The sequence below is a fragment of the Nicotiana tabacum genome, chromosome 8 (assembly GCF_000715075.1).
Source record: "Nicotiana tabacum cultivar K326 chromosome 8, ASM71507v2, whole genome shotgun sequence".
Classification (NCBI taxonomy): Eukaryota; Viridiplantae; Streptophyta; class Magnoliopsida; order Solanales; family Solanaceae; genus Nicotiana; species Nicotiana tabacum.
In genome coordinates, this window is record NC_134087.1 from 86,088,372 (window position 1) to 86,104,055 (window position 15,684).

The following is a 15,684-nucleotide window of genomic DNA, read 5'->3' on the forward strand; positions in this document are numbered from 1 at the left end:
ATTTAGAACTTGCTCCATGAATGGCCATTCAATTGAGTCATAAGCTTTCTGCATATCCAGTTTCATCATACATCTGGGTGATACTCCTCTTCTTCCATAGCCTTTCACTAATTCATGGCTTAGAATTATGTTATCAGCTATCACTCTTCCAGGCACAAAAGCTGATTGTGTGTTGTCTACTAAGTCCTCCATAACTTCCTGCAATCTCCTGGTTATAACCTTGGAGATCACTTTGTATAGAACTGTGCAACATGAGATAGGCCTATATTCTTTAATACTCACAGGGTTTCTGACTTTAGGCACTAAAGTTATTGTTGTGCTGTTGATAGGTTTATGCATATGTGCTGTTTCAAAGAATTCCAACACTGCCATTGTTATATCCTCACCTACAATATGCCAAGTCTTCTTGAAAAATAAGGCATTAAACCCATCATAACCAGGTGCTTTAAGGTCACTGATACCATTCATGGCTTCCCACACTTCCTCCTTGGAGACTGGCTTTATTAGCTGAACATGTTGGTCTCTATTTAATGTTGTTCCCTGCTTCATGGTATTTGGATTGATGGCTGGCATGCTGTCAGCTCTTGATCCAAGCAATTTTTTATAGTATCCTAGTATCTCTGCTTCTATATCTTCCTCCATCATGAGATGAGTTCCCACCTCATTTGTTAAGCTTTGGATTCCATTCAAGTGATTCATGTTCTTCATTTGTGCATAGAAGTAGGCTGAATTAGAATATCCCAACTTCAACCATTGCATTCTTGACTTTTGCCTATATATGCTTTCTTCTATCTTTCCCCATTTTTCTAATTCACCCTTCAGTTCTTTTTCTTTGTCAATTAGCTCCTTATTCTGCAGCTTTGAGCTCATTTCCTCTTGTATTCCCTGCAGCTCCCTCCTTATCTCTTTGATCTTTCCATCGACCCCTTTGTAATGCTGAGTATTTAGGCTCTTGATAGCTTCTTTTACCCCTTTAAGATTGTTCCATACTATCTGCATTCTACCATTTGTGCTCCTATCCTTCCAAGCTTCTTCAATGTGTTGCATGAACTGAGGGTGGTCAGCAATAAAGTTAAAGAACTTGAAAGGCCTATTCTTCTTTTCTTGTGCCTGATAGATTTCTAGCTTTAGTGGTGAGTGATCAGATACCATTGGTTCCAGCACCCGAACTTTCACATTTGACATTGTCATCATCCAAATAGTATTTACAAGTCCCCTGTCAATTCTGCTATAGGTATGATTATTAGTCCAGGTGTAGTTCCTCCCCACATACTGCAGCTCATTCATTCTTGTATCCCTTATATACTCCTTAAAATCTTTTGTTTCCATATCTTGGACCTCTGTACCACATAGTCTATCTTGTGGATGTACAACAACATTATAGTCTCCCATAGCTAGCCAAGGTCCTTGTTGTATGCTGTGGATTTGCCTCATCTTGTCCCATAGCTTCAACCTGTCTTTAACAGTATGTAATCCATATATTGCTGAAAAACCAAACATAACAGCTTTTGCAATAACTCTGACTTGACCATGTATCAGTTGCTCCTCTATTTCTACTGGCTCAAAAGTGTATATCCTAGGATCCCACATGAGCCAGATTCTGCTTTTATGGTTTATACTTGAGTTGGAAATCCATTCCCAACCAGGTGCTAGCTTTTTTATCACTGCATTCTCTTTTTGATCTTTTACTCTATGCTCTACTAATGTTATTGTTGCTTTATTATTCCCTTTTATAAATTCTTTTATCTCCTTTTGCTTATAAGTCTTATTCAGTCCCCTCACATTCCAAGTTATCACACTCATTCAGGTATAAAGTATGGGTGGTGATACAGCCCCTGCACCTCTAAACTCCTCTCTTGCATTGTACTTGTACCTGGCTCATCATATGCTTGATTTATTGCTAGGCTTTGGAATCCATTGCTTCCCAATATCTCCTGATCCTCAGCTTGTTTAGCTTTAGCTGCCCTTGCTGCTAATTTTCCTAGGACAGTTATCCACCCCTCTTCCTTTCTCTGAGCATCATTGTTTATTGGATCTGGTTCACTCTGTTGATTAATCACTGCTGCTTCCTGCTGTACTTCAGCCTTCTTCACATTATCATGTTGTCTGTCAGTTCTGAGCCATACTTGCTTATTTTTTATGATCTTCCTCTGCTGCACCACTCTTTGGAGTTGTACTGTTTTAATCTCTGCACAATCATGTCCAATTTTCAGACATTTTGTGCAGTATTTTGGCTCCCAATCATAGGTGACTTCCTGCTGGATTAACCTCCCCTTATGATCATGTAGCTTCACATATCTAGGTAGAGGCTTTGTGATGTCCATTTCTATCAGCATACGTGCATAAGAAATCCTAACTGAACCAGTAGTACATTCATCTGCATATATTGGATTTCCCAATGTGCTACCTATCTTACTTAAAGCTTTCATGCCCCAACAATTTATGGGTAAGTTTGGAAACCTCACCCATAGGGGAATGGTTTTCAGGACCTCATCATGTACATTAAAATCATCCGACCAAACCTTCATTATCATAGGCTTGTTATTAATCGTATGTGGCCCAGAGTACAACACCTGATCCCTCTCCTCTAAATTAGTGAACCTTATTACAAAATATCCTTCATTGTGGTAGAAGATTTGTGGTTTCACTGAAAACTTACCCACTGAGGTCAGAAATCGATCCATAGCTCCAATTGTAGGTGTTTCCCCAATCACATATAGAACAATAGCAGAACTCCATTTCTCAGTTTCTAGTTCAACATCTTCAATTTCTAGCTTCGCGATTTTTTCCCCATTTTGAATTGTTGGAGCTATGTACTGTAAATTCATCCCTTTCATAGCCAATTTGTTCCCTGCAACCACGGTTGCCCAGGATTGGTCCATGGTCATCTTCCTTGCTTCTCCTTGCTCGCCGTCTTTAACAGTACCTGAGCTGCATGGTACTGTTACATTCTTATTCTGTTTCACTCCTTGTGTTTGTACTTCCTTTTGCCCAGATCCGTCAATTATAGCTCGCTCAGCTGCGGGAGTAGCTATAATTTCCTTCGATTTGCCTTTGCCCAGTGATAGATCTGCATCTACTCTGTTTAGCTCACTTTGCATGCTTCTAGGAGTACAGTTTTCACTCGGCTCCTCGATTCGTAACCCTTTTGGTGACACAAACAGCTCCAGCACAACACTCCTTATTTCCGTTGATCGCTGATCATTCACTGGTATCTTCGTCTGGTTCCGCTTGGGTCTGCCTCTCCCTCCCATGGCTTCCAAGCGCATGTTAGCAAAGCCACGTTAACGTGCGCCGAGAGAGAATGTTAGTGAGAGAGAATGTTATTTATTGTTTTTCAAATAATTTTTATCATTCTATTTTCTTAATTGGACCATATTTTCAAAAAATTATGGTATGCTTTCAAACTTAAACTAACTAAACTCAATTCAAATATTAATCATAGAAAAATATTTTCTTGATTATTTGAACACATTATATCTAAATGTTGTAGTAATATTTACGTATAAAATATTCGTTTGCACGATTTATCAATATTAATATGAATTTATTTTTCTTGTTATTAAAATATCTTTTGCTGATTATTTAATTTTTCTCTTACCTTCTAATTAATTTGTATACTTTATGTAAGATCTTATTTTGCTTCTTGAATTTATTTAGTTTTTAAACTCAATAAATCTTTAATATCTTGAGTAATTTTTAGTTTTATTTTATATTTTAACTTACTCCAAAGTATAAATAGTCATAGGTTATCTCAATTTACGTCTTTATATATTTTTCTTCTATTATATTATAGTTTTTAATTAATTTTTCACCTCCATATTTCTAGCTAACATAGAAGAAAATCTATGAGTGGATCAATATATAGATATAGATATAGATATTGATACAAATATACATATAAATTTAAATATAGATATATAGATTAGATTTGTCTAGATCTATTTAGATTATGTATAAGATTCATTAAACTACCTCCATTAATTATGTTTCTATATATAATTTCTAATTATTAATGTTGTCCTAAAATTGTCAAGTGGCTTCATTTTAGCTTGTCATTTGGCTTAACCACAATGCATACTACTCTCCTTTTAATATAATATAGATATATATGTTCACAAATAAGGTCAGATACAAAGCTTGTACTAAATAAATAATTATTTTTTCAACTTAAAATAAATGTGTAAGATACAAAACAAAATTAACGAAATTTTAATTAATTCTTTCTCAAAAAAAGATACTTATCATAACTGAATTATACACAAAATTTAATTAAAGATACCTATAGTAATGTATATTGTTCACAAATAAGGTCAAATACAAAGCTTGTACTAAATAAAGAATTATTATTTTAACTTAAAATTAATGTATAAGATACAATGATTCTTTCTCAAAAAAAGATTCATACCATTACTGAATTATACACAAAATCTATATTATACACAAATTTAATTAAAGATACCTATAGTTATAGTATATTGGTTTGCTTAATGGAAATTGCATCCTTTTTTTGGTGTACGTCTTTGGTCATTAAAAAGAGAACATTTTTATTTTTAGTTTAAATCTTAAAATAATTGGCTTTGATTAATTAAAGAATGAAATTCAACTTACAGAAAATCTGGGACTACTATTTCCATTAAATATGTTTCCATTTATAATTCAAATTTTTTATGTTGTCTTTAAATTGCCAAATGGCTTTATTTTAGCTTGTCACTTGGCTTAATCACATGCTTCACTATTCTTCTTTTAATATAATATAGATAGTGTACCTACTATCTGAAAGTTTAACTTATATGATCCTGTAGGTTTTGTAAAACACTCGGGGTATTTATATTTTATAGGGATTAAATGATTTTAAGATAATGGGTACACTATTTTGAAAAGGTGGACTTACAATTTATATTTGATATGTTTAACTTTAGTCTCTTACTATTAATCACTATACTTTTGAAATTATAGGTTCAAAATTATATTCTTTTTAAAATTTTGATGATTTTCACGTATATATGTATACTCCATGCAGAAAACAAGACTGTTCGAAGTGGGATTTTAACCGTCAATTTCATTCGTAGAAATGCACTCAATAATTATTGCACCATAGGAGTTGAGCATGGGTGCACACACATAAATTTAAGTAATTTTGAAGAAATATAATATTATTATATGTGGTTTAGCAAGAGAAACATGGGTTCAGGTGAACCCATATCCTAAGGTCTAGATACGTCCCTAATTGTAATTAGAGATCTTTTATATTATTTCTTTTCTGTGACAGTGGAAACTCTTTGTCTTTCTGTTGAGATAGACTGAAATCCGTGTGGCCCAGGCCCAATTATTATATATTAGATTAGGCCCATTAGTTAGTCATTAATTAGCATTTTATTTCTTTACATATATTGGGCCATGCATACATACATAGAGACACGGTTTTGTAATAGTTAGATGATTCATTTTTCGGTTCTTAATCAATAAAAAATATCTTGAACATTCTCTCTATCTCTCTTTAACCCTAAATTATTCTTCGTTGAATCTATGAGAATGATGAACATTAACATGGTATCAGAGCACAGGTCCATGCTAATCTAGTGTTACGCTTCCGATCGATTCTACCCTCATCGATTTTCATCGAATTTTTAACGTTCAATAGTGCTCGTCGATTCAGTGATCTTTTCGATTGATTTTTTTGTTTTCGGTGGGGTTTTCCTACACGATGGAGTTTTTCGATATTAAATCTGAAGGTTTGGTCGATATTCTTTAGGATTTGACCATTTTCCGAGCTAGGGTTTTCTGCTTCGTTTTCCTTATCATTGAAGGTCGTTCTCTTTCCGGTTGCGAAAGAGGCTGGTATACCTATTCTATTTTCCCCTATTTTAGTGATATACTTGTTGGTATTCTCATTATCTTAGTTGATTTTTTTAATCTGTTGCCAATATGACAAATGGTAATTCTGATCCCACTCAAACCCCTGCATCTTCTACTGATATGCGTACTGTGTTTCATGAGGATGATTATACCCACCCATGTCACCCCTTATATGTTCACCCTTCTGATGTACTTGGGACTTCTCTGGTCTCCACTTCTTTTGATGGAACATGTTATGGTAGCTGGAGACGCACTGTATTAGTTGCTTTGTCTATTAGAAATAAAACTGGTTTTATAACTGGTGCTACTGAGAGACCTCCTGATGGGTCACCCTTAGCTAGACAATGGAAAAGGTGCAATGATCTTGTAATATCTTGGCTAGTAAACTCCTTGTCTAAAGATATTACTCGAAGTGTAGAGTATTCTGAATTTGCTAAGGATATATGGAATGAATTAGAAGAGAGATATGGTAAGGCTGATTGTGCCAGTGTTTTGAGTTAAAAAAGGAACTGGCCCATATTTCTCAAGTGTCACTTGATATATCATCTTATTTAATAAGATAAAATAGTTGTGGGATGAAATTGCCTCCATCTCAGCTGGTAGGGCAAGGGTTTGTACCTATAGGCCAAATCAGCTGAGGATGAGGAACAAAGAGTTTATCAATTCCTTATGGGTCTAAATAAAACTTATATTCAGACCAGGAGTAACATTTTAATGATGAAGCCTCTTTCTTTTGTTGGTACAGTCTACAGTATTCTTTTAACTAATGAGAAGCAGAGGCAGGTATCTGCTGGGACTCACTTTCCCTCTTTTTTATGCTTCTTTTACTGCTGGTGTACTGAACCCCACATCAACTCACAATGCTGCTGTGTCAAAGCCTAATTTTCCTTCTAAGGTCTCTTTTGAGTCTACTAGGTCTTCTAGGGTATGCAAATATTGCAAAAAACCAGGTCACAACATTGACAAGTGCTATAAGCTGCATGGATTTCCTCCCAATTTCATACCTACAAAGAATTTGGGCCCTAAAGGATCAGCTGCTCATGTTGAGCTTGAATCCAACACAATGCCTAGTATTCCTACTATGAAGTGTGGTACTGATGTGTCTCGGTCTCAGTGTCAGAGTTCCTCTGCAGTGCCTGGCCTTACCAAGGACCAGTATTCCCAACTGATGATGTTACTTCAGCAGCAAGCCCAAATTACTGCTTCCCCTCCTAGTTCTAACCTCATAGGGTCTGCCAACTTTGCTGGTATGTTGCCCCTAGAAAGGAGTGTCTTATGGAGCCTGTATGATGAGTAGAGTAGATGGAATAGTTTGGATAATAGATTCAGGAGCATCTGATCATATGACCTCCATTAAAAGTTTGCTTTTCAACATACAAACCTTACCTGTTCCTTTCCTAGTCTCTCTTCCCAATGGCTATAAAGTCAAAGTTACTAATATTGATTCTCTAGTCTTATTTCCTGATCTTATTCTTCACAATGTACTTTACATTCCTAGTTACCAATATAATTTCATTAGTGTTCATAAGATGTTCTGCCATGATATTGATATTACACAGTTTACCAAGGCTGCTTGCACTCTACAGGGCCCTTCACTGAAGAAGCCAGTGGTGCTTTGTAGGCTAGACAATGGTCTCTACAAACTCTTTCAGCAAGCTACTTATGCTGGCCAATATTGTTCTGTTCCAATCTCTCCTACTGTTAATACTTCTAGTTTTATTTCTTGTTCTTTTCCTGCAACTAGTGATACATCCTCGGTAAATACCATTGATGTACCTAATAAAGTCAACAATGCTGATGTTGCTCGGCACTATAGACTTGGACATGTTCCTTTCTCTAAAATGAAACATATGAATAATATTGGATGTATTTTTTCTTCTAAGCAGCATTTTAGTTGTCATATATGTCCTTTATCAAGACAAACAAGATTGTCTTTCCATGACAGTTCTACACAAACTACTAAAGCATTTTAATTGATTCACATAGATACATGGGGTCCATATTCTACACCTACCTATACTTACTCTAAGTACTTTCTAACTATTGTTGATGACTATACTAGAGCTACTTGGAATAATTTGATGGGTGCCAAGAGCAATGCTTTTGACCTTCTCAAAGCTTTTGTTGCCATGGTTGAGACTCAATTTCTGTCCGTAGTCCAAAATGTTAGAAGTGATAATGCCCTTGAATTGGGCTCCAGTATTGCAGGATCTGCCTATTTATCGAGTAAAGGAATTATTCATCAAACTTCATGTCCACACACTTCACAAAAAAATGGAGTGGTGGAGAGAAAGCATAGACATTTACTTAAAACAGCTAGAGCTCTTCTTTTTCAATCTCACCTCCTTATTTAATTCTGGGGAGATTGCATTCTTACTGCCACATACTTAATCAATAGGTTTCCTTGTACTTTACTTCTTGGGAAAACTCGTTATGAAATGTTATTTGGGAACGTACTTGTATATTCCCATCTTAGAGTTTTTAGGTGTCTATGTTATTTTACCGATACCGAACCCCATAAGAACAAATTTCACCCTAGGTCTATTCCATGTGTCTTTATAGGATATCATTTTTCTAAGAAGGGATACAAACTATATAATCTCTCTAGCAAAGCAGTATTCATCTCAAGGGATGTTACTTTCAAAGAACACATTTTCCCTTTCCGTAGTTCATTTGTTGGCTTACCCACTTTCTCCTCTCCTCTCATCTCTCTCCAGAAACTTTTGATCCTTATCCTTCCTCATCTTCTTCTTCTTTTTCATCTTCCTCCTCCTCTTCTTATTCTCCTTCCCTTGCTCCTTCTCCCCCCCTCCCTGTTTCTTTTTTCTCCTTCTTATTCTGGTCCTCTTTCATCTTCCTCCAATCCTCCTACTTCTTCCTCTCCTACTTCTGATCTTCCTTTGAGAAGATCTTCTAGACCTCATAATCCTCCTACTTATCTTAAAAATTTTATCTGCCATTCCTCTTCTCTAATACGTCCATCCAGTAATGATGCTCACTCTATTACTCAACTTCATATTCCTAAGCCTCACTCCTACTCCCGGGCAGCAACTGTCCCTGAGTGGCAAGATGCTATGAGGAGGGAATTTGAGGCCTTGAAGGCTAACAAAACTTGGAAAATTGTTCAGCTTCCCCATGGCAAAAAGCCTATTGGCTGCAAATGGGTTTACAAAGTAAAGTATAAAGTTGATGGGAATATATAGAGGTATAATACTAGATTAGTTGTAAGGGGTGACACTCAAGTGGAGGGTGTTGACTTCCATGAGATTTTCTCCCTTGTTGTCAAAATGTCTACTATTAAGACCCTAATTGTTGTGGCTGTCAAATAAGGTTGGCCTATGTTCCAACTTGATGTCAACAATGCATTCTTGCATGGTGATCTTAATGAGGAAGTTTTTATGAAACTTCCTCCTGGGTCTTCTTCTTCCTATGCTCCTTTAGTTTGCAAGCTTCAAAAGTCTTTATATGGGCTGAAGCAGGCTTCCAGGCAGTGGTATGCCAAGTTATCTCAAGCCTTACACTCTAGGGGTTTTGTACACTCACTCAATGGTTACTCTTTGTTCACTAGGGGTTCTGGCAACTCTATGGTTATTCTGGTTGTCTATGTGGATGATATTATATTAACTGGAACTAATGGCTCTGAAATTTCTTCTCTCAAGCCTTTTTTGGGTCTTTAATTTAAAATTAAAGATCTTGGCTCTCTTAATTACTCTCTTGGGATTGAAGTTCTTCATACACCTTCTGGGATTCTTCTGTATCAGAAAAAGTTTATACATGACCTTTTAGCTACTCTTAACTCTTCTGATTGTTCTGCTGTAACTTGTCCCCTTGAGTTAAATGTAAAGTTAAAGGCTAAAGAAGGGGATCCTCTCCCTAATCCTGAAAATTATAGAGGCCTCGTTGGTAAGCTAAATTTCCTCACTCACACTAGGCCTGACATAAGTTTTGTTGTGCAACATCTTAGTCAGTTCATGCAACAGCCCTGCTTTCCTCACATGAAGGCAGCTTTGCACCTGTTGAGGTATCTCAGAGACACTTCTAATTTTGGCCTCTTATACTCGAATTCTACTGATCTCTCTTTGCAGGCTTATTGTGATAGTGATTGGGGATCCTGCCCTGATAACTGGAGATTTGTTTCTGATTTCTGTTTATTCTTTGGTGGCAGTCTCATTGGGTGGAAATCTAAGAAACATGCAGTGGTCTCTTTATCTTCGGCTGAAGTTGAGTATAGATCTATGAGCAAGGCTGTGGCTGAAATTACTTGGGTGTGTAGGCGTCTATCTGATCTTGGGGTCTCTTCTGCTTCTCTTGTTCCTCTCCATTGTGACAGTATCTCTGCCATTCACATTGCCTACAATCCTGTCTTCTATGAGCGGACCAAAGACATTGAGTTGGATTGCCATTTTGAACGTACCAAGCTTGCTGAAGGTCTCATCAGTTTATCTCACATTTCCAGTGCTTCTCAGCTCGCGAATGTCTTCATCAAACCCCTGTGTGGGCCTTCTCACCATCTTCATATTCGAAAGTTGGGAGTTCTCTCACCCTCCTACTTGAGGGGGGGCTGTTGAGATAGGCTGAAATCAGTGTGGCTCAGACCCAATTATTATTTATTTATGTACATCAGATTAGGCCCATTAGTTAGTCTTTAGTTAGTCTTTTATTTCTTTACATATATTGGGCCATGTATACATACATAGAGACCCGATTTTGTAATAGTTAGATGATTCATTTTTCGGTTCTTAATCAATAAGAAATATCTCGAACTTTCTCTCTATCTCTCTTTAACCCTAAATTCTTCTTCGTTGAATCTACGAGAATGATGAACATTAACATTAGAAAATGTAGATTTGATCAAATCTTCTTAATCTTTTGTTTATCATCTTTTCTAATTGTTTTGTATCTGATTGTATATTAGTTAACCACCAAAATTGCTCAAACAATCTGGCTTCAAATTTATCTAACGTTTGAATATATATATATGGTTGAAACATGAAAAATAAATTTTTGAAGATGAGATGAAAAATAATTTTTGAAAGTTAAAATTGTATTTGAACACGTATTTTACTTGAAAAGAATTTGAAATTTTGTGAGCAGAAAACTTAAAAAATTACTCTAAAACTTTTTTTTGAGATTTGAGGATTTTATTTTCAAAATTTTCCATAAAATGGCTTAAATCTATAAGCAAAAGATATTTGAAAATAATTTTTTTTTTAAAAAAGCTCTCAAATTTTACAGCCAAACGGAAGCTTAGGATAAAAAAGGGGGAAATGGGGGAGATGGGTGGGCAGGTTGGGCTGAAGAGAAATAGACAACAGTGCATTAACATGTCAAATCATCTTTATCCCTCTTTCTAAACCTTACAAGGAGTACTTTTTATTTTCTTTTTTCTTTTTTTGGCCCTAATAAAAATTAAAACACATATTCTCTAGCTGCTAAGCTATAACTTTAACTCATTGGCACCACGACGAGTAGGAGAATAACCTTTTTGGGCTTTTCTTTTCTTTTCTTTGGTCCCCTTTTTTTGAACTATCAATATTTTAGTCCAAACACACCTGACTCTACAGTGATCTGATGGCCACTATAAATATTGGCTTTTTGCAACTCTCTTCTCACCAAAATACAAATCGGTTGAACTCTTCATATATAATATTCCCACTACTATTACTCTTAACTTTAAATAGATTTCTTATATATGGGTTCAAAAATGTCTGATCCCCTTGTGATTGGTAGAGTGATTGGGGAAGTTGTTGATTATTTCACTCCAAGTGTTAAGATGTCTGTTACTTATAACAGCAGCAAGCATGTTTATAATGGGCATGAACTCTTTCCTTCCTCAGTCACCTCTAAACCTAGGGTTGAAGTTCATGGAGGTGATTTGAGATCTTTCTTTACAATGGTACATACTGCTTCCTTCGATTTTCAATACTTTTATTAGGGGTGGAGCTTAGCGGCGGAGCCAAGATTTTAACTAAGGGGAGTCAAAATATAAATAAGTAAGCACACAAAAAAATCAAGGGGGTCAACGTATAGTATATACACATAAAATTAAGAATTTAACATATTTATACCGTGTAATTTTCCAGCGAAGGGGTGTCAATTGACTCTCCTTGCCAATGAGTGGCTCCGCCACTGGCGGAGCTAGAGTTCTAGTTACGGTTCGTTGTATTGTGTTAAGAAGTCCACTTATACTGTCTTTTCTAGAATTTAGAATTCATAAATTCAAAATTATGGCTCTGCCCTTAAATTTATTTTTATACATTTCTATTATATAGTAAATCGTTTATATTGACCCCTTATTTTTCTTTTTTACCTTAATTGACAGATCATGATAGACCCAGATGTTCCTGGTCCTAGTGATCCATATCTCAGGGAACACCTACACTGGTAAAGAAATAAGTTTTTTAATTACTAACTCATTCAATTTTATCGTCCCTTCTTTTCCTTGTTTACTTGGAGGGAAAATAATACGATCTCATCGAAAAGATAAAAATTCTTCAGGCTTGTTATCTAAAAACTTGTTAAAAAATACCGTAATGAAAAGACATATGAGTTTGTTATTAGGTATTTGACTAAATATGATCGATCATATGGTGTTCGGACAAGAAATATTTTGTGAAAAGGTCCGCATACTTTTAAAAAAAGAAAATCTGCCTTGACTCTTGAGTTTGTGCTTCTCGGGAAAACAATTTCTTCCTTCTTTTTTTTTTTTTTTTTGGTTTATTGACCTTTACATATTAAAGACACCACTGAGACACATATCTAGAAAAATTGTATTTGGGAACGCAAAAGCAAAGAAAACATGTGTTATTAATCTTATGTCAATGCCACCAGCAGCTCAGGAAAAATATGGTCGATATATTGTGATTTGCTTGCAAAAGGAGCAAAGAAGAAATCTTTTGATAATGTTTGTTATGACGATGTACTTAAAGCAAATAAGTTAGAGGTCGTTTGGTACATGGGATAAGGATAATAATTTTGGGATAAAGTTTAGGATTAACTTTATCTTATATTTGGTTTGGAGTATTAGCTAACCGCGAGGTATTTTTCAAACTAAAATAGTGGGATTAGCTATCCCATATAAAAAGTAGGATAGCTAATCCCATGGGATATCCCACCCTATCGGATAGTAATAGTCCAATAGGAGACAACTCTAATTTGTACAGACATAATGTCCAGTCACACCTTGTTTTTTTGTCATGACACATATTAAGCATGAATAATAATATTTCGACAATCTTGTAGCATTTGATTAGACTTAGCAAATTATAAATATGTCCAATAATTGGTCACATTGTTCTAATAATTACTTGTTTCCCTTATCATTATATATAGTGCTTCATTCACTAAACAGAACCCAAAAAAAAAAAAAAAAAAACTGCAAAATGGTCATATCATGTAGTAACGGAATAAAAACGTACTCAGTTTTATGATAAAATCAAAGTGACATATTTGTACGCTTTGATAGTTGACAAATACCTGAAAAAAGAATTTGACCATCTTTACAGGATTGTCACAGACATTCCAGGCACTACAGATTGCTCGTTTGGTATGTATCTTTAACCCAAATTTCAAGCTTCGAAATAGTAACAGCTTTTGTTTTTAATATTTTATTTGTCTTAAATACATATTTTCCTTATTATAAATTTCTTCGCCTAGTGGTAACGGGATCAGGTATTGATTCGTATTTATTTTTTATTGATCAACAAAAAAAGAGTACAAAAGAAAGAATTGTTTTTCTACACTTAGATTTATATATATGCAATGTCTAGAAATTAATGAGTTTACAAATTCATTGATGTGTATATCTCACAATCAAATCCAAAATACTGATCCAAAAATTTTGATCAGGGAAAGAAATAGTTGGCTATGAAATGCCAAGGCCAAATATTGGAATTCACAGGTTTGTATTTCTGCTGTTCAAGCAGAAGAAGAGGCAAACAGTATTGACTGCACCTCTCTCCAGGGATCGATTTAATACGCGTAAATTCGCAGAAGAAAATGAGCTTGGGTCTCCTGTTGCAGCAGTTTTCTTCAATTGCCAGAGGGAAACTGCTGCCAGAAGGCGTTGAAGAAGATGATGTGCGTTATATCATTACTGTTTATTGGTTATTGCTGTTCTCGTTACTCTAAAGTAAAACACTGAACCAAGGTATGCAGTGCATGTATTACTGATCTTACAAGAATCTCAGAGATATATGTAATGTTGGAGTGCCATGCTTGAATAAGACCCGTGGGTAAGAATGTACTTCATGATCAAGGCAGCATGTAATATCATCGTTGTAAATTAATGTTTGACCTAATTAATAGTATGTATGTGTGTTTTGTACTTGTTTCTTATCATTTTATCTTTCCTTTTTTTTTTTTTTTATGTAACGGTTGTGTTGTGGTCATCTTGCACACATCTTTACTATTATACCAAAATGGGGTATTTATTACTCCATCCGTTTCATGAACCTGTTTAATTGAACACGGAGTTTAAGAAAAAATAAAGACTTTTGGAATTTGTGGTCCTAAATAAGTCAAAAAGATGGCCAGAGTATTTGTGTGGTTATAAAAACTTCTCATTAAGGGTAGAATTGGAAGTTTAAGCTAAATTTGGAACGAGGTCATTCTTTTTTGAACGGACCAAAAAGGAAATAGGTTCACATAAACTGGAACGGACATAACGTAAATGTCTATTTACGCAACAATAAAACGGGAATTCAAAACCTTATTTTTCCGTTACAAAAACGGAAACTGGACGGGAAGGAAACTTTCATTTTTTCCGTTACAAAAACGGACGGGCAGAGTCAATAAAATGGATAATTTGGATTTAATATTAATTTTACGTTAAATAAATTTGGTCCAAAAAATTATTCAATCAATCGTTTGACCAAATCCGAATCCAGCCGAGCGACGACGACGGCGACGACGCAAAGCTTGCCTTCTTCTTAACTCTTTAAGAGCTAGAAGAAGAGCAATTGTACATATACCCATCAAAAATCTTTTCCTGTTCCAATATGGGACAATGTCCCTTTGTCAAGGAGGAAAACTCAAATATTTCATTTTCTCTCCATTTCCCATTCACCCTCTTTTAAGCATATTTTAGCTTAAAAAATTCAACAATCCCCCACATGAATGGGGAATAGCTATATCACGGAAATATGCATGAAAAACTATGTGATTCGCAAGCAAGGATTAATCGCATATGGATAAGTAGGTTCCCTTTGAACTTTCGTAGTGAACTTATGACAGATATACTCGGTCAATCGGTAGATTTGATATCTTTGAACCGTCAAACTTTGGTATATACCTAGACAACCATAAGTCACACAATCAACCCTTAACTGTCTTTGGTTCTCATTGTTGTGTTCGTTTTAGCTATGAACACTGCCTGGTTTCATAAGTGCGTAGAGAACTGACCTTATAAAATTCTCCTTGAAGTGGCTAACACTTCACACTTACATAGGTGATTCCTAAACGTGGCATCCTGTAGATACACTATTTGATATACTCCATATCAAATTTAGAAATCATTTAAAAGCCTTAATGCTTTATCCTTGATACTGAACATTGTCTCATCACGAGAATGGACCAAAATTTTAGTTGACAATATTGAACCTTCATTAATGACTTTGTTTGATCTCCTTGAACCTAGATCTTGGGATTTCCAGTCTTCTAGGTAGAGTTACCGCCACAATTACTTGTTCTCGGCCATAGTCTCATTTCCCTCGATGATTTCTCAACTACCTCTCTAGTTAGGCCTTTTGTAAGTGGACCCGACACATTATTGCTTGACTTTACGTAGTCAATCGTGATAATTCCTCTAGAGAGTAATTGCCTAAC

The 15,684-nt window shown here is 35.4% G+C and overlaps 1 protein-coding gene across 1 annotated transcript; it reads left to right on the plus strand.

The window, feature by feature from the left end:
• Positions 1-11,519: 11,519 nt before the first annotated feature.
• LOC107765880 (CEN-like protein 2) lies at positions 11,520-14,184 on the plus strand. The gene is made up of 4 exons (NM_001425759.1): positions 11,520-11,755; positions 12,182-12,243; positions 13,365-13,405; positions 13,708-14,184. Exons 1-4 carry the CDS (start codon positions 11,552-11,554, stop codon positions 13,926-13,928), a joined length of 528 nt encoding a protein of 175 aa, NP_001412688.1. The 5' UTR covers positions 11,520-11,551; the 3' UTR covers positions 13,929-14,184.
• Positions 14,185-15,684: the final 1,500 nt, after the last annotated feature.